This window comes from Microtus ochrogaster, unplaced genomic scaffold (genome assembly GCF_000317375.1).
Source record: "Microtus ochrogaster isolate Prairie Vole_2 unplaced genomic scaffold, MicOch1.0 UNK48, whole genome shotgun sequence".
NCBI lineage: Eukaryota > Metazoa > Chordata > Mammalia > Rodentia > Cricetidae > Microtus > Microtus ochrogaster.
This window is the reverse complement of record NW_004949146.1, coordinates 88,795-113,211: the sequence shown is the minus strand read 5'-3', so window position 1 is coordinate 113,211 and position 24,417 is coordinate 88,795. Positions and strand designations below refer to the sequence as shown.

The 24,417-nt window shown below is 39.7% G+C and overlaps 1 protein-coding gene across 1 annotated transcript in view; it reads left to right on the top strand.

Moving 5' to 3' along the window:
* LOC101988416 (leucine-rich repeat-containing protein 37A-like) overlaps window positions 1-24,417 on the top strand; it is a 103,094-nt gene that overhangs the window by 44,420 nt on the left and 34,257 nt on the right. The window contains exons 6-7 of the mRNA XM_026777175.1: window positions 14,973-15,044; window positions 17,335-17,409. Coding sequence (XP_026632976.1) covers window positions 14,973-15,044; window positions 17,335-17,409 — 147 coding nt within the window. The remainder of the gene's footprint in view (window positions 1-14,972; window positions 15,045-17,334; window positions 17,410-24,417) is intronic.

The following is a 24,417-nucleotide window of genomic DNA, read 5'->3' as shown; positions in this document are numbered from 1 at the left end:
AGGTGTTCATAGGTTTGTGGGTAGATTTAAAGTTCTTGTCATGCAACTTTTCCACTTGTTAGAGTTACTCTGAGGTATTTTATGCTATTTATGGCTTTTGTGAAGGGTGATTTCTTTCTCAGCCCATTTATTTTCTGTGTACAGGAGGGCTACTGATTTTTTGAGTTAATCTTGTATCCTGCTACATTACTGAAAGTGTTTATGAGTTGTAGAAGTTCCTTGGTAGAATTTTTGGGGTTGCTTATATAAACTATCATATCAGCAAATCACAATAAGGTCTTATGATCAAGTTCTAGAGGTGTAATGAACATGGAAACAGATCCCTCTGAATGAGTAAAAAAAGGGGGGGGGAATCTGTAGTATAGGCAAAGTTGGAAATCTATAGTATAAGTATAATATAGAAAATCGGAAATTAAGTAAGAAATATGTGAAGTAGAAAATTATTAAGGAGAAATATTAAGAGAACATTTTGCTCACTTGGAGGCTGCCATACCCATCTGGCCCTGCCAGAGGGGAAGGCTGCACCCAGTAACCTTGGTAACAAAGTAATCTTGCCACGTGAGAAGGACCCCACCCTTGTCTGTCCAGTCGGTACTGATAGCCTAGAACATGTGGTATCAGAAGGATTGGACTGGAGACGGTTCCAACTGGTATAAAAAGAGAGGCAGAAGCAAGGCAGTTATCTCACCATCACGATGCCCCTAACAAGCTGCTGAGCCTTGTGGTGAGATTCTCTGAATGCCTTGCCTCCAGAGAGCAGATCCTTGGAGCATCCACCATGCTGGAGTTGCAGCCTGAGCTGCTGCCCGCGCCCCACCATGAGCGGAAAGTGCGGCCTTCCTAGTCGCTGCCGCTTCAGCTGCTGCTGCCACGCACTTCCAGTTGGACCCGGACAAAGAGCATCACACAGTCTATGCAGTCAAGAGTGGAGCTTCGCTGTCAAGCACCCAGTGTAGTCGGACATCCAGCCTGAGTAAACCCAAAAGTCCTTGTTAGGGCTGAAGAAACCCAACAGTCCTTTTCAGGACTGAAGAACCCTCACAGAGGATATCAGGTTGGATGATGCTATTTACACTCAAGTATGGAACTTCATAAATCTGAGATTAATAGAAGAGCACAGCTGTATTAATGCATGTGTTTAGTGTGTGAAATGTTAAGAGATATGGATAATTGGTAACGATTAGGAAATGTTAATTGATAACTTGTATTAAGATTAAGAAGTGTTTTATGGATAATTGATAAGCTGGATGGAGGTTAGGAATTAGTTTTATGTATTAGAATTAGTAGGGTTAATAATTGTGATATTGTGCCGGGTGGTGGTGGCGCACGCCTTTAATCCCAGCACTCGGGATGCAGAGACAGGCGGATCTCTGTGAGTTGGAGACCAGCCTGGTCTACAAGAGCTAGTTCCAGGATAGGCTCCAAAGCCACAGAGAAACCCTGTCTCGAAAAAACAAAAAACAAAACAAAAAAAAATTGTGATATTGAATTGTTTGTGTATTGCCTATCGCGGACCTCCCATGTGTACTAAGAGTGTGAACCCCTTAACGCATTGGATATAGAAGCCATTAATAAAGAATCATTATAAAGACAATTCTCTTGCTTGGTCTGGTTACTCATCGCTCTCTGGGGAGAAAGGAACTGAATCCTCATAGCACTACCCATAAAAGAACCTTGAGCTGAAACCCAACAGCTTGCAACAGTCAAGAGGGTAACCAATAGCACTGACAATTACCTGTAATACTTGGGAGGTGGTCTGTGGGACTTCATGAACCAACAACTTGAAAAGCGGTAACCCACACCAGGTATACTGAACTTTTTATTTGATAGCATATGTTGTCTGAAGGATGCATGACTTCCTTATTATAGGGTGGCTCCATTTAAACATGTCATCATATATGTCTAATTCAACCCCTCCTCTACAGTCTTAGTTTATGCACTCTCTCTCCCAGCTCTGAGTGTTCCTTCATAAAAATCTCACTGAGTCCACTTAATGGTGCCTGTATTTGCATGACATGAGTAGGACCATCTACTGGAGCATTGGTAGTCTTTCAGGACCTACATCTCTGAAGAAAACTCAGTATTTATTTTAGAAAATGTATATATTTTTAGGAAGCTTCTATAGTGGTAAGTTTCCATGGGGCATTTCAAAGGTCTTTAGTATTAGTTATCCCTCCCTATATTGAGAAGCACCTGTCAGGGCCCCACACTGGAGCAATATCTGTCAGGTTCTGGCCTCAACAGAGTTTGCACATTTCAGGGTAGGGGTATGTAGATTAGAAAAATTAGGTAGGAGGAACAGAGATATGAAAGAAATACAGAGATATAGAATAGAACCAGGAGGGAAATCCAGTGAGTACTGAATATGCCTGCATTTATTTTGCAAATTCTTATATACCACAATTCAAAAATGGGGGGAAGAAGACAAAAGATTGCTTTAGCGTGATACATTAAACAAACAGAGCAATTACTTGCTTGAATAATTGAAACATCAAGCAAAACTATCCTTTAGTTAAGTATTCTGTTGCTTATGCAGGACATATAACAACCACACCGTAGACCACACATTCTGTAGGCAGCCATTCCTGGGACAAACCTTCTGTCATATCCTTACAGGAGCAAGAATAGACTTGAATTCTCTGACCTTTGGTCAAGGTGATCCACCTCTTTGGGCCATCTTTTTTTTTTTTTGGATTTTAGAGACAGGGTTTCTCCGTAGTTTTTGGTTCCTGTCCTAGAACTAGCTCTTGTAGACCAGGCTGGCCTCGAACTCACAGAGATCCGCCTGCCTCTGCCTCCCGAGTGCTGGGATTAAAGGCGTGCGCCACCACCGCCCGGCTTTTGGGCCATCTTAGTATTCAAAACACCAGGTAACCACACCCTAGGTCAGGTATCTTTTGCATACATGAACTACATGGCATTATCCATTCATCCACTGGTAGACATCTAGGCTATTTGTATTCCTGGCCATTGTGAAAAAAAGGGAATAGCAAGTATCTCTATAATATGATATAGAGTTCTTTGAGACTTTGCCAAGGAGTGGTATCATGTATGCAATAGAACTATCTCCAGTTGTTTGTTTGTTTGTTTTGAGGAATACCCCACTGATTTTCATAGCACACCAGTCTGTTGTACTCTCGTGGGCTGTTTGTTGCCCCTGAGCTGGAGAATGAGGACTGATCCGGAACAAGTTAAAACCACACTTTGTATTGCTGTCACAGAGATTGGGTTGACTTTTCTGAATAAATAAATTGCTTAGTGTGATGAGGCTTTGATTAAATTTCCAGTGTTCTGACAAAGGTAGTTCTGACTTTTTTTTTCAACAATTCATGATATAGAGGAATGAATTCTCATATCCTTACCTCACTATTCTCATTGCTGTCATCATGTTGTCATAGCTTTAAGTCTCAATGGCAATGGGATAATTAGGTATTAGTCACAGAAATGATTAGGGAAAAGAAAACTATACTTATTATAGAGGCTGTTATGGTGAGAAGCTGTGGTTCCCTGAGGGCACAGCAGCAGAAATGCTGCAGGTCTCCAAGTGGCAGCAGCGGGCAGTGGGCAGAGGGTCATGAATGCAGCCAGTCCCAGGCAGGGAGCCACGCAGCAGGTGAGAGACAGAGACCTATTAGGCACATCATGCAGAATGAGATTAGATATTTATTTTGTGGGTTATGAAAGGGGAGGGGAAAGGGGAAACGGAGAAGGGGGAAGAGCAGAGAGAGAGAACTAAAGAGGGGAAGAGGAGAAGGGAAAAGGGAGAGAGACAGAAGCTGCCTCTTTAGGAGAGAGATGGAAAAAGGAAGGAGCTCAGGCTGGAAGCTGAAGGAAGATCCTCAGAAGAGGGAGTGGGTGGGGTTTGTCTCTTAAAGAGACAGGATAGCCCATTACAGAGGTGTTCTCAGATAAGCAAAGTTAAAACCACTATTTCTAAGCCAACCATGACAATGCTCATGTCTATAATCCCAGCATATGAGATTTTAATCAGGAGGATCACAGTTTCAAGGCCATCCTGATCTGCGTAATGAGTTCTAGTTTGAGACTAACCTGATCTACATGAGAATCTGCCTCAAAAAAAAGCAAAACAAAAATTATTTCTAAGTCATTATTTGATACAATTAATACACACTTAAATAAAGAAATTTTTAAAGTTTTCCATATTAAGTCCTCTGAAGAATTGGTGTTAAATTACAGCTCTCTTAAATTTCTTCTAATAAGTTAAGCACAATATTTGGTGTCAGAACTGACTTCAGATTCCTACCTTACTATTTATGATCTTAGGACAAGTTACAGAGCCTCTGTGCCTGGTTTCCTCATAGGTAAATGAACCAATTATAACCTTGACCACTTAAGATATTGTTAGAATTAAATGTAAAAACAGTGATGATAGATGCCTGGAAGCACATGAATTTTTAATGCAATATTTTTTTTTCAGAATTTTATATAGTGTAGTTTAATGATATTCACCTTCTCCGCTTCCGGCTCCTCCCAGATTCACTCCTGATTTCATGTTCTCTTTTTTAAAATGCTCAGTCATTGTGATGATTTGAAAGGAATGTCCCTCATAGTCTTTGTCATTTGAATACATGTTCCCCGGTTGGTGCCATTTGAGGAGGTTTAAGAAGTGTGAGCCTTGTTTTTAAAAGTTATGTCACTGGTGATGAGCTTTGAAAGTTTAAAGACTTGTACCATTTCTAGTTTGCTTTCTCTGCTTCCTGTGGTTGAAAATGTGAGCCCTGAGCTTCCTATTCCCACTGCCATGCCTGTGCTCTACCATCATGGACTTCCAACTTTCTGGAACTCTAAGTCCAAAGAAACTCTCTTTTTCTGTATGTTGTCTTGGCTATAGTGGGTTTTTTTTTTATTTTTTTATTGAAAAAATTTCCACCTCCTCCCCGCCTCCCATTCCCCCCCACTCCTTTCCCCCTCCTTCTCCAGTCCAAAGAGCAGTCAGGGTTCCCTGCCCTGTGGGAAGTCCAAGGTCCTCCCAGCTCCATCCAGGTCTGTAGTGAGGAGCTGCAGGCAGGCCTGCTTTTCGTCCCGCCAGGCTCCCACATGGTTAGCTTTACACCCGAAATAACAACACACAAACTGTATTCATTTAAACACTGCCTGGTCCCATTATATCTAGCCTCTTCTTGGCTAACTCTCATATCTTGCCTAGCCCATATTTAGTGATCTGTGTAGCACCAGTCTTACCGGGAAAGATTCAGCATGTCTGACCTGGCGGCTTGCTTCATCGCGGCTGCCCTGGAGAGGAGAGGCATGGCGTCTGCCTCTAACTTCCTCTCTTCCCAGCATTCTGTTCTGTTTACTCCACCCACCTATGTTCTAACCTACCAGGCCAAGCAGTTTCTTTATTAATTAACCAATGAAATCAACAGATTGATATATGACATTCCCATATCACAGGTCTAGGAAAGTGAGCATCCTAACAGGCTAGGCTCCCACAAAGCCAGTACATGCAGTAGGATCAAAACCCAGTGCCATTGTCCTTGGCTTCTCATCAGCCCTCATTGTCTGCCATGTTCAGAGAGTTCGGTTTTACCCCATGCTCTTATAGTCCCAGTTCAGCTGGCCTTGGTGAGCTCCCAATAGATCAGCCCCTCTGTCTCAGCAGGTGGGTACACCCCTCGCAGTCCTGACTTCTTTGCTCATGTTCTCCCTCCTTCTGCTCCTCATTTGGACCTTGAGAGCTCAGTCCGGTGCTCCAGTGTGGGTCTCTGTCTCTATCTCCATCCATCTCCAGATGAAGGTTCCCACTGATGACTCTTCTGGTACCAAGATCAGGTCTCCTTGCTGGCCAGGTCACTCGCAAACAAAAGGCCTACCTTGCTTGCTGCAGGCAGGCTATTGAATCAAAGGGACTTCCCCCCACCCGGTTGCACTCATGACTTAGTCCCAGCGCCCAAACAGGCTGAGCTGGGGGATATTCCTATAGTGTTTTATCACAGCAATATAACTACACCCATTGTGCCCATGAATTCTCAGTTGTAGAAACATCACTGGGGTGTGGTTGTCCTATGAAGAATCTCACTCTGGAAGGCTCCAGAAATATTTACCTGTACACAACTCCTCAGTTATGGGTGTCTCTTTCTTTGAAGAGACATCATGACCATGACATGTCTTATAAAGCAAAACGTTTAACTGGGGCTGGATCACATTTCAGAGGTTTAGCCTATTATCAATATGGTGGGAAACAAGGTAGCACACAGCCAGACATGGTACTAGAGAGGTAGCTGAAAGTTCTACATCTGGATTGGCAGGTGGCAGGAAGAGAGTATGAGCCACTGGCCCATCTTGGGCCTACAGACCTAGCATATCTGACAGACTTTTCTGTGAAGCAGGATGTTCTGCAGGGCTGTCCCTCTGTGTCTTGTCAGAGGTCGGCAGTCCTTTCCTTTGTGTCCTCTTTGTCCAGTTTGAATAGCATTCTGTCAGAAGTCAAGGCAAGGGCACTTTCTAGCCTGGTGGCTTACTTTTGCCACACAGAAAGTCAACTCCATGTGGAGTTTCTTCGATGTCCGTCATCTTCTCTGAAGTAGATTGGTGCTGCCAAGGGCAGACATGTCTCGTTATCATAAAAAAGAAATAATAAACCAGTGTTATCTTAAATGCCATATTCTGTAGATCTCTGAAGTGTTTGAAGATGACCTGTCTATTTAAAGTATCTCTGTTTGACCCTGAAAACATACCTAATATGACTGTAAGTTTGATTGTAATGACTACTAACTATTAACTTACATTTCTTTATATCCTAATTAGTTGGTAATGATAACTTTCAAGTACTAGAAATTTGCATTATATTGCTAAATGAGCTGTATAGGTACAATGCCTTGAACATGATTAGAAATGTATGTACAGTATGTTCTAACAAAATTAATCTCAAATTTGTATCAATGTGCAAAGATCTATATCAATGCAAAATATTTAAAATAAGTAGTTGCTTTCTTTTGGTTTAAAAGTAGACTTAATAATCTACCTTTTCATTATTTCTCTGTTCCCTTCTTTTTCTTTCTGAGTAGACTCAGAAATATACCTTTATATCCTATTGTATTTATATCCCCTTTTTTCTTTTTAGAGTAGATTCAGTAATATACTTTTATATCCTATCATATCTATATCCCTCTGTTTCTTTTTACAATGAGGTCCCTGAATCTGTTCTCCTTTGTTCAGCTTTTTTTCATGACCATTACCAGTAACAACTTACAGCCAATCACCCTAAACAATGATAAATATCCATAACCCAATTACACACTAAAACTACCCATCCCACCTCTTGGGAATGTGGGTGTCATGTTCTTAAAGTTACTTCCTGCTGTCTGGGAGCAGCAACATCTTTAGGGGATCCTGAAAAGAAAATTTGGGTTAATTGTCACATCCTGGGAGACATAATTGTATCATTTGTTGTCCAGTCTCTGTAATGGGAAAGTGCAGGGCTTATCTCAAGTTCTAGCTAGAGTAGTCTGCAAGGTTGAGTCATTTCAGTTAACCTCCTCCAAATTGTCCTGAGTAATTTGAAATTCAAAGCCAATCTTTAGGTGGTGGTTTTCAGCCTAGTGATGTTATCATAGTCCTAGTGGAATCATTATTGTGGGGCCCCATCATCCTTTTAGAGACTTCAAAGCTCACTGTTATGCATAGTCTTAGTTCACTGCAGAAAATTTAAATATTTTAAATATCATGTGCAGCAGATCTCAGATTAAAGGATCAATATTTGTTATGTACATCTAGAGTACAAAACTTATTTCCTACTTACCGGAGAGTGACTCAAACCTGAAATCATGTACAGGAAGGTAAATAAAATATTTTTTTAGACCTAGTACTCTATGTGACCATTAATATCATGATAAAAGTATGTGTGTATATATATATACATATAATATAAAATTTGAGATAATATTTATACCTTAAAAAGCTGTCAAAGATTTAAAATAAAACCAAAATATTATGAGAGTAGTGGCAATAAAATAGTCCCTAAATTTTAGTTTTTCTTCTTTCCCTTATCAGGTGACTCTCCTGATATGATACAGAGATTTGGAATTTTACTTTAACAAGCATGCTTGAGTTAGAGAAGGAGAGAGTCACACTCCAACTCCAAAGCCAGCTTTAATTTCAGTTGGACTGGGACTACAAAAAGAACATTTGTATCATATGTTTATAGAGAACAGCAAAAACAAATGTTTATCCTGTTGAACCATTCAGAAAATGTGTCATTTCAGGTTTACCATTTGTTGATTTTTTTTTCCACTCTCACTGCATGGTGTGTCCTTTTCATGGTTCACCCTCCAGCATTTATAATTTTATCATCAGCATAGTGACTGTCATGAGTAAACTCTATATTATATTTTTTGCTTTGGAAAAAACCACATGTTTAGGAAGATTTATGACATTTTATCCAGTTGGAGATATGATATGCTAATAGGCCAATTTACTTTTGTTCTTTGGAAATATTTTCTAGATGATTTATCCTTTTTCTTCAGTTGTCTCATATGTCTGGTGGTCTTCAGATTCCTTAGCTGGATGCCTTCATTCTCCTGAAAGACAAAAACAAAATCCTGCCCCAACCATAACTTTGAGGAGATTCCCTTTAGGCAAGTTATATCTGATCAAATGAAAAGCATTTGTTAGTTGTATAGGTTAGTATAGATTGAATGCTAATGCTGTTTGATGAACTATGACTTCTTCTAATTAAGGGGTCTCTCTTGTTCAAATCTAATCTTTATAATATTTGTTTTATGGTTGCTCCTGAACTTTTTGTTCTTACTTCTATAGCGGGTTTATCATTCAAGACAGTATCATTTTTCTTTTTTTCCCAATAGGCATTAGGTTCTTTAATTGCTCTGGGAAGCAGTTTCCTCCATGATGACAGGAAATGATTGCACAGAATTTTGCATAGGAGCCTGCTAGAGGCTGCTCAAGGCGTTTTCCTATGGCAAAAGTTTACCTTGCCTGTCTTTGCCACACCTTCTGCATAATCCATAAGGGAGTGGAATTCTGTTTGGATTATGCTTAGAAAAAACATTCTTTCTAGGAACTCCCTGTTTACAGTCCCTTTTTAGATGACATTATGAGATGCAATATTGATTATATCTCAGATCCATTCCTCCAAGAGTGCTGATCTTACCTTAACAGTCTAATTAGCATTTTGCATTGTGCATTAGCATTTTCAAAAGCCAGATTCAATTATTTGTCTAGCTTCTGAATATGCTATCATTCTATTTACTATAACTTTAGTAAATGACTCAATTTTCTTTCCTATTTCTCCAATTCTGTCCCAAGCATTCAAAACCACTGTATGGCATAAAGCTAAGGTATGGTCATCATATAGAGATTGCCTTTCTCCATTAGCATAATCCCCCTCTCTAAAAAGTTGGTCTTGGGAGATTTCCATACCTCTAGCCCTACTTTGTTGTTCAATGGTCTTAGTCTCATTTTTCTACTGGATCCTCCATTGTAACTGAGGACCAGGATGTCCTGGACCTCCCTCAGTAGACCAGGCTGTCCTTGAACTCACAAAGATCTGCCTGCCTCTGCCTCCCAAATGCTGGGATTAAAGGTGTGTGCTACCATACCTTGAATTTACAGAAATCTGTCTACCTTTGCCTCCCAAGCATTGAGATTAAAGGTGTGTGCAACCATGCCTTGAACTCACAGAGGTCTGCCTGCCTCTTTCTTCCAAGTGTTGGGATGGATTAAAGGTGTGTGCCACCACACCCAACTACTCTCTTTTATTTTAAGGACTTCAACCTTTTTTTTTCTCCCAAGCCTGTATATATTTTTTAAACACACTGTAAACCATTTGGAGGTTTTCTTTGTCTTTGAGTCTATCTTTACTGTATCTCTCTCTTTTTCTGACCATGTAAGTCTTTAATTTGCTAAGCAATACGGAGAGGATTAAAGCCATGGCTTTGACAGCTATTTCCAGCCCATTCCTTAGCTTTCTGAGATTCCAACCTCATGACAGAGGTACCAGCTGTAGCCATGTTTATTGCCACAACTCTATTGTATTTCAAGGTCCCTGCCAACAAGCAAGCTGTAGCAGTATGCTCACTAACCATACTCAAATGCTCTGTAGGCGAACCTCCTGCCTGAAAGAGTCAGAGTTTGCACTGGCAGGATGGCCCAGAAAACCAGCATTTTTAAAAGCATGGCTTTTTTTCCTGCTATGGCTGAAAACCAAAAAGCATGCAGTCAGCTTTTCATCAACACCATGTAAGTGTTTTGTGGCAGGACCTCTTAAAAGAACTGGAAGGTTTTACAGCTAAAGCTGAGTCAGGAAGCCTCTCTTAAATGAGAGTGCTTGCCTCTAGTGAGCAGAGCCCAGCCAAGAGAGTACTGCTATCAATAAGCCACACTTAACTCTTCTTATTTTATGTCTAGAATTAGTTCCCCAGCTCTCTCAGGCTTTATGTGGATGCAGTTGTCCATGTGGGTGCCATTTGTTGACTGAGTTTTCTGTTCTACCTGGTTCCTGCAGTTGTTAAGTCCCAAAGAAATCACACAGAGGTCTACATTAACTATAAACTGATTGGCCCATTATGTCAGGCTTCTTATTAGCTCCTATAATTTACATTAGCCCATTATTTTTGTCTATGCTGGACACGTAGTTCAGTACCTTATTCAGCGAGGCAGTCACATCTTGCTCCTTCTGTGGCTGGGACAGGACTGCCAGACAAGCTTTCCTCTTCCCAGAATTCTCCTGTTCTTGTTGCCCTGCCTCTCCTTCCTGCCTGGTTGTCCTACCTATACTTCCTGCCTGGCTACTGGCCAATCAGCGTTTATTTAAAATATAATTGACAGAATACAGACCTTTGTCCCACACCACTTTCCCCTCTTTTTTTTTTAAAAAACAAGAACTCTGAATCTGATATCCTTTGTTTAGCTTTTCTCCTGACTATTAGCCATAACAACTTGTAACCAACATTCTAAACAAATGAAAATATCCATAGTCCATTTTTTGGGAATATGGCTGTTTCTTGTTTTTAACAGTTGAATTTGGATTTTTTTTTAATTTTTCTGGTGAGACACGTTCTCCACAGTAACTGGGAATGACTGAACCACGGTCATCATTGGGGGCCTGCAAAAGGCTCCCCATGGCGTTTCCCAATTGGAATCGGGTTGCCTTGTCTGTCTTTTGTTGACCTACATTCATTGATCCAATGTCGGCCTTTGTCACACCTCTTACATATACCTGAGGGCAGAGTCCTTCTATTCTTGCCATTCCCAGAGGAAACATTATTTATAGGAATTCATTGTCTACAGCCCCTTCTCAGATGTCCCATTCTACCACAATTAAAACATTTGATATTTTGATGTCTTCTCTTATCATTGGAAATTGCTTTTCCTTCCCGAGCTTCAGTACCATAGTCAACTGTCTCGACATTCATTTTATGCAAGACCCATTCATCCATGGGTGCTGATCTGATCTTTAAAGGCTTAAGGATCCTTTTGCATTCTACGTTGGCATTTTCATAAGCCAAAGACTCAATTGGTATATGTCTAGCTTCTGGACCAGTTACCCCTATTTGTACAGCCCTAATTGGTCTTTGTAAAAAGTCACTAAAAGTTTCTCTCTGACCCTGTTTAACCCTAAGATATGATTCAATTCTCTTTTTTGGTTCCTAAATCCTGTCTCAAGACTTTCAAGATGCTGTGCTACATAGGGACAGGTGTGTTCATCAAAAAGAGTTTGATCCTGAGATTCAGAGTAAAGTTCCTCTCCTAGAATTTGATCTAGGGAAATTTCAAATCCTTTTGTTTTTTCCTGTTGTTCTAAAATTCTAGCTTCTTCCTTAAAAAAGCACCTCCTAAGAAACTGCAGTCCATTTTCTAGAACTGCTAAGATTTAACTGAGTCTAGTCTTGTGGCATTGCTTTGTTACTGGAATTTTAGCCCTCATTTTGACCATTTCCCTAACAAAGGACAAGTGTAGTCTATAAGTTACAATTGCTTATTTAATTTCCTTTTGATCAGTCATATGTATGGACTCCCATTAATATTCTTTGACAACCTTAGGGTACTTGGGGTCAGATACTCTTTCTGATGTTATTACTGGAAAGGCATGCAGAACTCTAGGGAAGCTATCCTGAAGATTGAGGCTAAATTTTGTCTTTGTACCTTTTGTCCCTGGTCATCAAATTTGATAAGTTTGTCAATCTTTTCAAATATATTTACCACTGCCTTTTGTTATATCTGGATCTCCTGTCCAGTGCTCTGTTCTAATCCCCTCATTGAGGAGTCCAAGATATGAAATCTGTCCAGTAGAGATAATGTCTCATCCTTGCACATAATCTTTATAGGATGCATATTACCTTCCTGGAGAGACATTCTATCAGTCAATCTATCATACCCCTTCAACAGAGTCCGATTAATACATTCAACAGTACGAATTCTTTCAAGCAATGCTTTAGCACACACTGTCATTGATTGAGTTTTATGTGCCAAATCAGCTGTATCCTTCCCAGAGTGCTGAATTTTCCTTTGAATAAATTACTGTCTGTACCTTTTCTAAAAGTACCTCAATTGTCTGAGTTTTGTTAGTTAAATTGTTTGTATCCTCCTTCAGAGTTCCAACCTCTTTTCTGAGAAGCTTGTATAAATCTGTAAAGAGTGTTTTATTTCTAAAAGTGCCTCATTCTTAGCCCTATTGTCAAACCATATTTTTATGAAAAAGATATTGAAGACAAGACTAATCCCCCGAATCAAAAATAATGATAATCATATAAGTCTTGTAAAACCTTGTACATGGTATAAGTAAAGAGGCTATTGAAATGTTGGAAGGTTGTCTGACATATTGACCTTTTAAATGATAAAGTTATAATTTATATTTCAGTTTATAAATCTTACTTATGGTTGATCTTGAGCTGGAGTAGGTGCAATAACCATTACCTGCCAGTAGGTGTCATGGGCCACCTACAAAACAAACCCAGCGGGGCCTAGGAGTGCACTTGGAGACACGTGGCTAGTCTGAATATGATTTTATTAATCTAAGCTGAAAGATATGCTTAGATTAATAATAGTTCTTTAATAGAAACCACAGACTGTGTGCGCTGATCGGTCAGCAGCCACGGGAGCACAAGGATAACAAGATAACAGAAGGCACCTGGGAAAGCTGTATCCTGTCTTCGTTTCCACACAGTGCGTGGCAGCGGGACACAAGCACCAGGGAAAGCGTGCGGGGACTTGAAGCTGCTCCAAGGGGTGTAATGAGATAATATAAAGAACCACGGCTAATCTGTAGCAAGAAAAGCTGCTGCTACATAAGAATTCTATAACCAAATGAACTGCTGGCTCTGTGTTGGCTGAGCCGGGCTGAAGGAGGACTCAAGCCGAGCTGGGCTTGCTCTAAGCCCAGCGGTGTGTAGTCAGAGCTGGGGGTTCTAAAACCAAACATTCAGGTGCCAGATGATGACGAAAGTCACAAAATAATCCCATACCAGTTCAAAGTAATGAATAATAAAAGGGTTATTTATTTAAGGGAAAACTTACAGGTCACTGTCTGTAGTAATAGGAGCAGCGGGGCTGCGTCCCCAGCACCCCGCTGCCTGCAAGGCTAGCTTTACCCGAAATAATTACACGGACACTGTATTCTTTTAAGCACTGCTTGGCCCATTTCTATCTAGCCTCTTCTAGGCTAATTCTCACATATTAATTTAGCCCATTTCTAATCATCTGTGTTGCACTGTGTTGCACCCCAAGGTGCGCTTACCGGGAAGATTCTAGCCTACGTCCATCCTGGGTCGGAGCTTCATCGCGTGTGCCTCAGAGAGCAGAGCTCTCGCCTCTGCCCGCAAGAGTGGAGCATCGTGTCTCTCTGAGGCGTTTGCCCCCAAGAGGAGAGCTGTCGAGTCTGACCTCACTTCCTCTTCCTCCCAGCATTCTGTTCTGTTTACTCCTCCCACATATGTTTTAACCTATCAGGGCAAGCAGCTTCTTTATTTAATTAACCAATGACCTTCCTCCATCAACTGTCCTCGATAACAGTCCTCTTTGTGAACAAGAACAGAGTCTAGCAGCTGGAAGCAGGAGCCGGAAGCAAGAGAGACAGGGCACGCTTTACAGGTGCTTTTACCTTATCAGAGACCACATCCAAGTGTGCTGGTATCTTAAGGGCTATTGGCTGAAGGAGCGGAATGTGTGCCCACAGCAGCCAGGGAAATAATCTCCCCACCCCCAAACTCCCTCCCACAAACATTTCCTCTCTTAACCGAATTAACTACAAATTATCTTATATTTCTAAAAATGAACAAGCATCTTGAATTGTGGGACACATTAAAAATAGTTTCATACATTGAAAGGGTTTACTATCAACGTCATTGTTTATAGGATTTTTTTTAAAAAATTAGATTTATTTATTTTTTGTGTCTGAGTATTTTGCCTGCAGGTATGTCCTTGCAGACCATGCCCTCAGAAGTTAGAAGAGGGCATTGGATTCCTGAAATTAGAGTTATGGATGGTTATAAACCACTGTGCCAATGCTAGGACCTGAACCTGGGTCCTTTACAAGAGCAACCAGCACTTCTAACCACAGAGCCCTATCTCCAGCTCTTCATCCATAAGATTTTTGACCAAAAGAATTCGCTGGCATTTTTTTCTTTGCAATCCACTCTTTTTCCTGTTTTTCTTCTGCTTGTCTTTAATGTTATACATATGAATAGTTTCCAAAGTATGGATGTTTATGGAGTCTAGGTGTGTCTGTGTATAGGTACATGTGTGCCAGAGCATGTGATTGCCATAACATTTATGTAGAGGTCAGGGGACAACTTGGGGAAGCCAGTGTTTTCCTCCATCATGCAAGTCCTAGGGATTGAACCTAAATAGTCAGGTTTGATGGCAATTCACCGGTCGAGTCATCTTGTCCCACAAACCAATTTTAAAACGTTCCATATACCAAAGAAATTAAACTGTATAAATAGATTAATGCACATTGAAAATTCTGGTAATTTCAATTGCTTTGTATTTTTCAGAATTCTCAACCATAATCCTCTCACAATTGTTGAAGATCCCTACTTTTTTAAATTGCCAGCATTAAAATATCTGTAAGTATTATGATAGTCTTATAGTTTATGAGATGGCTCCTATCCTTTCTGATTTCCACTAGAAAGTATACCTTCTCATTTCTTATTAGTTATTTGATAATATCATACACTTTGTTTTGATCACATTCATCCCTTCCCCAACTCTTCCCAAATCCACACCCCTTCCCTACCTACCCAACTTTGTGTGCGTGACTTTTCCATGGAGCATGAATAACCTACCTGAGGCCACATTCTCAAAGCCTTCAGGGTACATACCCATATCAGAAAACTGAGGACAAGAATCTGTACAGAGAATTAATCAGACATACAAGGGAAGTGCACTCAGTAGTCAAGCTGCTTTGCCCTTTCAGTCCTAGCCCAACAAATCAGACAGCTCCTCTATATGTCTTTGTAAACTTTAGATTGTTCTTCTGGTGTTTTTTTTTTTAATCTTAAAAACGATTAGCAGGGCATCTGGTCTAACATAAAGTTATTTTATAGCTTCGTTTCTGCTAATGGTGCATACTAAAATCTGCGACTTGGTCATTTTGGCATTAAGATAATTAGAGCCATCTTGGCTCCTGGGGAAATTTAGTTGTTTACCTTGATCATTAACCAGAGCCAAGATCTAAGTCAACTCTTTAAGTGGAACTCATATGCCTTAGCTATGAAACATGTTCTTGTATGTATTTTTATTCATTAAAACTCTGTATAAGCTATCATCCTAATTGTCAGTTAGATAGTACAGTCTAGGGATATGTGATCTTCTTGACAATCCACAGGGGAAAATGCCCAGTAGATAGGGATATTTCCATAAGATAAATACACTACAATACAGGGAGTGTTGGTGGGGGTCTCTCCACAGCTACTCACACCATGCCAGATGCCAGGGAAAGATTGTAGTAGCAACATGTAAAGGCAGAACAGAAGCAAAAGACAGTCTGGAGTCTGTAACCTCATAGCCATGCTTAGTGAGGTTCTCCCATCAAAGAGTTTTCCTCCTGGTGAGCTGACACCCTGAACTTCAGTTGCCAACTACTGCTCCTCTGACACTGGCCACTGGCACATGCTTATTCAAACTATCACACTGTATGTGTGAGCTTCTATAGTAGTAGGTTCCCAAACAACTTTTCAAAAGATCTTTAACGTTAGTATTTCTCCCTGTATTCTATCCTCTGCTTTGCTCATCAAAGGGTGCTTTGTCTTAAAGATAAAAAGTCAGTTTTAGTTTTAACTTGATTATTTTTAAATGCTATTAAAGGGCTGGAGAGGTGTCTCAGCAATTAAGAAGAGTGTCTGCTAGTCTTGTAGAGAACCTGAGTTTGATTTCCAGCACCTAAGGTGGCTGATCATAACTGCCTTTGTTTTTAGCTCTGGAAGAATCTGTTGCTTCTGGCTCTCATAAACACCTATACTCACGTACATATTCCCCCACACAGACTCATATGCACACAATTTAAAATAAACTGAGTCCTTTCAAAAGTTACTAACAAAGAGAAGGATGAAGATAAGATAAATAATGGGGGGCTGGAGAGATGGCTCAGCGGTTAAGAGCATTGCCTGCTCTTCCAGAGGTCCTGAGTTCAATTCCCAGCAACCATATGGTGGCTCACAACCATCTATAATGAGATCTGGTGCCCTCTTCTGGCCTGCAGGCAGACACACAGACAGAATATTGTATACATAATAAATAAATAAACATTTTTAAAAAAAGATAAATAATGGGCAAGACATTCAGCCTGGGGAAAACCAGTATTGAAGGTCATAGAGAGATATACAATGTAGATGAAGCTGGTATCTGTGGTCGAGACCTTTTGCTGCTCTATTTGAGGACTTGCATTTGAATCCTAACACCCATGTGGGTAACTCACAATATACTATAACTCCAGCCCCAAGAGATCCAATCCCCTTTTCTGGCTTCCATGGCACCCCCATACATTCATGTGCACCTACTTAGATACACAGATACATATATGTACAAAATAAATTGATAAGAGAGATGAATATATCATCTCAGAAAGCAGAGAAACATATATATATATATATGTATTTAAAATAAAAGAGCATAAAATGTGAAGTAGTGGTTATATGGTAAATGCAATATGAAAATGAAAAGTAAGAAGATAGATTCTATTCAATGCCATCTCATTAAGTGGATGATATAAGTAGTACTAGATATAGTAAGCCCTATAGAAGTTTCTTCTCTGATGGGCTTACTTACTCCTGAGACAGATACTTTTATAGGAAAGCCAGAGTGTAAGTAACCACTTGCAATGAAAATGGCTCCTCATGAAATTTTTCTCTCCTTCAGAGACCTGGGGACAACACAAGTACAACTGACAACGCTTGGGAACATTCTCATGATGACCCTGCAACTGGAACATCTGTAAGGTTTATTTTCTTAGGATAACTTCACCTAGCTCTTTTAAATATTTGTTTTATGCTAGTTTTTTTTGTCTTATCAATTTCTTGTCAGGATTGTTGAGATAAAAATTTCATGCAATTAATTTCAAATCATAGTTAGCTAACTACTATTACAGAGCTTAGGTAACTATGCAAGCTCTATCATCCCCAAAAGGCCCATCATGGGCAGTGAGATGGCTCAATGCATAATACTATGAAAGCCTGGTGACCTGAGTTTAATTCCTAGAAACTACATTAAGGACTGAGAAAGTCAACTCGACAAGGATGTCTTCTTACCTCCATGAGTGCTCAAACAACACATGCACACATAACATAATAATAAAAGTTCAAAGGCCTCCTGTGCCTTTTTAGTCACTCCTCTCACCCTTTAATCCATCACTATCCTTATTTCTGAGCCTATAGTTTCTCTTTTCCAGAATGTCTCATAGAAGACATTTCATAGTGTGTGGTCATTTATATCTGTCTTCTCTCTGGGCGTGATTCTTAGTATATCTCGTCAGCAGTGCATGGCAGTTGCTCCATTCACTTAATTTTTCAGTTTTTCTTAAGGCATTTACCTGGATGGAGGGTGTACTCAGTTAGTAGAACGTTTGTCCAGCATCATGATGCCCTGAGTTTATATAAACCAGGCATGGTGGTAAATACCTGTCCTTCCCAGCACTTATGGAGAGGAAGCAGGAGAATAGCAGATTAAGGTTTCTTTGACTGCATAAGCAGTTTCTGACTAGCCTGGGATACATATGAGACCCTGTCTCAACAACAACAAAAAGTTGCTTTTCTACTAGCTGATACCTAGTAATGTTTGTGTCCTTGTAATCTGATTTGCATTTACTTAATAATGGGTGCTATGAACTGTCTAGTTGTACTCAGATGTATCTTAGTGCTGGGTATTTAAATCTGTGTCCATATAGATGTTTTTGTTCTTGCTGAGCTTTGGTTTTAGTTTGTCTTTGAGACAGGGTCTCTTATATAAGCCAGGTTGCCTTTGAACTTGCTGCCATCCTGCCTTTGCCTCCTGAATTGTGTCTTCTCTGACTTTACAGGCTTTTGACACCATACACATTTTTTTTTACTAATAATCTCTTTTTCTTTATTTTGTATGCATGTATTTGTGTCTGTGAATGTGTGTGTTAAGTACATGCTGTGATACTCATGTGAAGATTCATAGACAACTTCCAAAAGTCTCCTTCCACCATGTAGGTTCTGAGTATTGCAAATGCCCTTAATCCATGGAGCCACCTTGCTGAGTGAGTTGTTTTCTTTACTCTGCATGCAAGTCCTTTCTTCCACGTATGTGTTTAGTAAGTACCGTCTCTCTAGTATGCCTTGCATTTCCACTAATATGAAGAGCACATGTTTTTTAATTCTTATGTATGATGCACTCTAGCAGTGTTTCTTCTATAGCGTGTGCTTTTTGGTGGCTTACACAAGAAATCTCTGTCTGAGTTACCCTCTGTTGGAACTGCAGCACAGGTGGGTAAGGATGGCATGGGGATAATAGTTTGGAGGATAACCAGCCTGGAAGTCTTGCAGAGGGGAACCAAGTAGTCAGAGTTTTCTTCAGCAGCAAGCGTTGCCTCTCCCTCTCTTTCCAGCATGCCCTGGCCAGTGCTATACCCTGGCCCTTCACTGAAAGGACCAGGCAGTGGCGACCTGGCATGATCTCTGCCTGTGACATTTTCCTCTTGGGTAAGGTAGCACAAGTCCCCCCATGGTTCTCTGGTTCTAGGGAGAAAATCTCCCAGGAGGCAGGTGACAGTTTTGCAAATGAGTTTTCTAAAGATTCAGTGGAAGCTGCTCCAGATTCAATTAACAACATGCTCATGGTCAGGTGATGCACTGTGCATGCCTTCTGCAGCCTGATAAGAACCATGTGGGGCTTCTTTAACACCCCACTCAGATGCCTGAAGAATCACTATGAAGCAGTGTCCACGGAGATGTGCTTACAGAGAAATGCAGGTTTTTGAGGAAGATGAGAAGGACCTGGAGCAGAGGTGTGTCAGCACTACAGCCACCCCTGTGTGACAAGAGATGGCACTTCATCCTGGTGATTCTAAAGAGGAGCACACTGCAGGCAGGAAAGAAAGTAGCAAGAGCAGAAAACACAGCAGCAACAGTAGAATCCCAGTGCATCCCAAAGGACTCATGGCACTCAGTCTCCACCTCTGAAGATAAGGACAATGAGTCAGTGCAGGAATATGGTGACCCAACCTGAAACACCAGTGACTGTTTATATTAAAGTGACATTTTAGACATTAAAATCCCTGTCTCTTTTGGTAGAGCTGCATTTTGAAACTACCAACTATTTTACAAGTTCTCTGGTGCCAAAAATCAAAAACAAAAACAAAAAACAAAACAGAAAAAAAAACCATGAATGCTGAAGTCAGAGCCAAGATAATGGCTGGCCCCTTTTCCTTTGGATGTTCTGAAATCGTGTACTATCACAGGTATATAACTGACTGGAAAAAGGAAACAAAATGTTATAATGAAATGATTAAGAAAAAATGTGTAAGGGGAAATGAGTGACTACTTGCTCACTAACCAAGTGCTCCAAGAGTCCTTTCTTCACTGCTTTGATCCACTGAAAGCATCTGAAAGCAGAGAATACTGGGCAGAGACTCTCATCCCATTGCCTCTGGAACTGGAGTTAGACCCTTCCATAAGCAGAAAACAGTAGACTATGGCCATATTGTTCTTACTTTGTGTCTTTACAGTCCTTTGCTTTTCTCTTGTTTTGTGGTGTGTGTTTCACACACATGCATGAAAGAGAAAGAGAAAGGAGAAGGAGAGAGATGAGAGGAGTCTCTAGGGGTTGAATGGGTTGTAGTACAAACGTCCCAAGGTCAAAGCTGTATTGGTTCCTCGTGTTTATCTATTCATTCAAGTTAGGAGTGTAGCACGATTAATAAACCCAGACACAGATATTGAGGTCCAACCTGAATATCAGAAAAGCAAAGCAGCTGAGCCACTAGAGAGCTCTTACCTCTAAGAAATCATCAGACTAAAAGAGCATGAATTCCTTCCTGTCTCATCCCACATTATTCCTCTCTAATGCTGGGATTAAAGGTGTGAGACACCACTGCTGATCTTTTGTGGTTTAGTTTTACTTTCGGGTCTTCAGGCAAACTTTATTTATTAAAATACAATTGAAATATAACTACAATTATTTTATTGTCTAAAACAAAAAAGGAAGGTTATAATTAATATAAGAAATTATACACCATAAGTATGATAACTGTATATAATATATACAGGCAATAAATATAACAACAATGTCTAGTCCATTTGCATTGAACAAATTCAGAGAAAATACTCCTTATCTATGTTAGCTTGGTGAGTTCAAAACCTTGCACCTGATTTACTTTCTATCATACCTTGCATTGCCATCCAAAACTGTCTTGATATCTCTCAAACTTGTTTACTTTACATTTCCTTAGTGAGTTTCTTTTCTGAGTCTCATAAACACTTAAAACTACAACTATCTAGTCTTCAACTACCTCAGAGACCCAATACTAACTGAGTAAGCAGGGGATGTAAGCAAGTGACTTCTAAAAATATGAGAAATGACAGAAACAGCTGGCTGCCTGGACAGTCACCCAAAGTTCCTCTGCAATGTTGGGGCATCCATCTTCAGCCTACAGGCCTAGAATATCTGACAGACTTTTCTATGAAACTGGGTTTTTGAAGAACTGTCCCACCTTGTCTGGGCAAGGTTTGGCAGTCACTCTCTTTTGGGTCCTGCTTGTCTCATTAGGACAATATACTATCAGCAGTTGAGACAAGGGTACTTTCATACCCAGTAGCTTACTTTTGCCACAAAGAAAGCAAACTCCAAGTGGAGTTTCTTATATTCCCATCGTCTTCTCTGAGGTAAAGTGGTGCTGCCAGGAGCATACATGTTTCATTGTCATAAAAAAAAAAGAAAAAAAGAACCTATGTTATTCAACAATAGAAGTTACAAAATAGGCCCACACAGGTTAAGAATTATGTATAATAAATGTTTATTTATTTAGGGGAGACTCACAGATTACTGTCCTAGATCACAGTCCTCTACATGAATGGGTAACAGGAACCGAGTCTGTCAGCCAGAAACAAGAGCCAGAAGCAAGATTGTTGTTTTGTATAATTGCAAATGGTCTCTGAGTAGTTGATTGGATTGGGTTTATTTTTTGTTGGTTTTTTTTTAACTTCTTATTTGGAGTTCTGGCCAGAATGTTGTAAGAAGGTGCACCATTTCCACAGCTGGTACCCAAAAACCGGTCTCATAGTAGCACTATCAGCATCATGACATCATATCAACCAGGTGGAGTCATTATTGTGGGGCCCCATAGTCCTCCTAGAAGCTTCAAAGCTTACTGCAGGGAAATCTACTGTTCATTGTTGAAAACTTAAACATTAGTCACATAGACATATATTCAGTGAAAGATATGATATAGAAAAAATGAGCATGGAGAAAAGTAAAATATTTCCTTAAAATCTATCTTCTTTCTGTCCCATACCAGATGACTCCTGACATGAGACAAAAATTCAGAATTTTTCTTTTTAACAACATGCTTGGATTTAGAGAAGGAAAGCCATTGACTAACTCTAAAGCTAGTTGTATTTTTAAGTAGAAATGTATACAGATAATCAAATTTTACCATACAGATAGTATAGCATCACAAATGAGATTTCTCTTTGCTTGGTGATCCTTTCTGGATAGTTATCTTTTCATTTTTAGACATCAAGGTCTCTCTACTCTTTGAAGATGAGTGATTTCCTGCAAAGACAAGAACAGAACCTTGCCCCAACCCTTATGAAGTTTTTTGTTTGTTTACTACCTGTATGATTATCACCCCTAAGGATGAGCTGTCATTTCTCTTTCTCAAGAGGTTTCTCTTTTACAAACCGAATCTTTATTAATTTTGATGGTATCCATAGCTTTTCTTCTCCTGTGGAAAGAGGAACGAAACTCTTCCCCAGCGTAGCACATCTCCTGGTTTCCATTGCGAGGTCAGCACATCATTGAAATACACTGGCTGATTTAATTCAGCAGTTTTTTTTTCTATTATCCAATGTCTCTCTGTTGCTGTCATTCCTTTCTCATTAACATTAAGAAAATTCAAGGTTAATAGAGTTATGCAATCTATTTCTGGGGGTATTTTCCATCCCTTTCTGTTTGTTTAGCATATCCTTTATAATATGATATGACCTTTCTATAACTGCCTGACCTATAGGATTGTTTGGTATACCTGTAATATGCTTTGTATTATAATAAGCAAAAAAACAGTTTCATTTTCTTAGACACATATGTAGGACCATTATTTGTGCAGGTATATTCATGATGGCCATAACTTCTAATAAATGCATGATTACTGAATCAGCCTTTTCTGAGCTCAAGGCAGTTGCCAATTGAAAACCTATATAACTGTCAATGGTGTGGTGGACATATTTTAATTTTCCAAATTCTGTAAAGTGGAACACATCCATCTGCCAGATCTCATTCCTTTGAGTACACTTTTGGTTACTCCTTGAAGGTAATGGTGTTAGGTTATAGAAAGAGCAAGTAAGACTTTTTTTATAATCTCCTTAGCTTGTTGCTATGTAATAGGAAACTTTCTTTAAACCTTTGCTGTTGACATGATGCTTCTTATGAAATTCTGGGTCCTTCAGCACACCTCCAATCAATAATTGATCAATTTCTGCGTTACCTTGAGCAAGAGGACCTGGCAGACCAGTATGGGATCGGATGTGTGTTATGTATATAGGACAAAGCCTATTCCTGATTATATCTTGCACCTGAATGAATAATGAAGTCAATTCTGTATCATCTGGTATAAATTTAGCTGTTTCAATATGCAATACAATTCTTTCTGCATATTGTGAATCAGTAACTATATTGAGAGGTGCTTTAAAATCCCTTTGTACAATGAGAATAGCATACAACTCTGCCTTTTGGACAGAATAATAAGGGCTTTTTTCTGCCTTACTTAATTCTTCTGATTTGTAACCTGCCTTCCCTGATTTATTTGCATCATTATAAAATGTTTGGGTTCCAGTTATTGTTTCATCATGTACAATTCAGGGAAGAATCCAAGAAGTTCTCTTTATAAGGCTGATTCTATCACTTTAGGGATAATTGCTATTAATTTCTCCCCCAAAATAGCATAAGCTCTTTTCTTTGGTTCATTGTCTTGCCATAATTTTTTAATGTCATCAGCAGTAAAAGGAACTATAATCTCTGCTGGTTGTTTCTATACCTGCTAGTTGACAAAGTCTCAATTTTCCTTTTATAATTAATTCAGAGGCTTTTTCCACATATGTTTTTAACTTTTTGCTTGGTTTATGTGATAAAAAGATCCATTCTAAGATAATATCTTCCCAGCCGGGCGGTGGTGGCGCACGCCTTTAATCCCAGCACTCAGGAGGCAGAGGCAGGTGGATCTCTGTGAGTTTGAGACCAGCCTGGTCTACAGAGCTAGTTCCAGGACAGGCTCCAAAGCCACAGAGAAACCCTGTCTCGAAAAACCAAAAAAAAAAAAAGATAATATCTTCCCTCTGCATTAAAATTTCTGTAGGGGAAATTCTGGAAGGCAATATGACTAGAATACAATTAAGATTTGAATTCACTCTATCTACGTGTGCCTCCTGTAATTTCTCTTCAATAACCATCAGTTTTTTCTCTGCTTCAGCTGTTAATTCTCTGGGACTATTTAAGTGTTTATCACCATCTAAGGTTTTGTTTAAATGGACTATTAGATCAAGTGTTATCTTAACAGCCGGTCATAGACTGGAAATGTTTCCTATAATCTTTGAAAATCATTAGGAGTCCGCAGTCGGTCTCTCCTAATTTATGCCTTTTGTGTTCTAATTTTCTGTAAACCTATTTTGTAACCTAGGTAATTAACAGAATCTCCTCTTTATATTTTTTAAGGAGCAATTTGTTTTTTTGATTTATTTATTTATTTATTTTATTAAGAAAGAAAAAAAA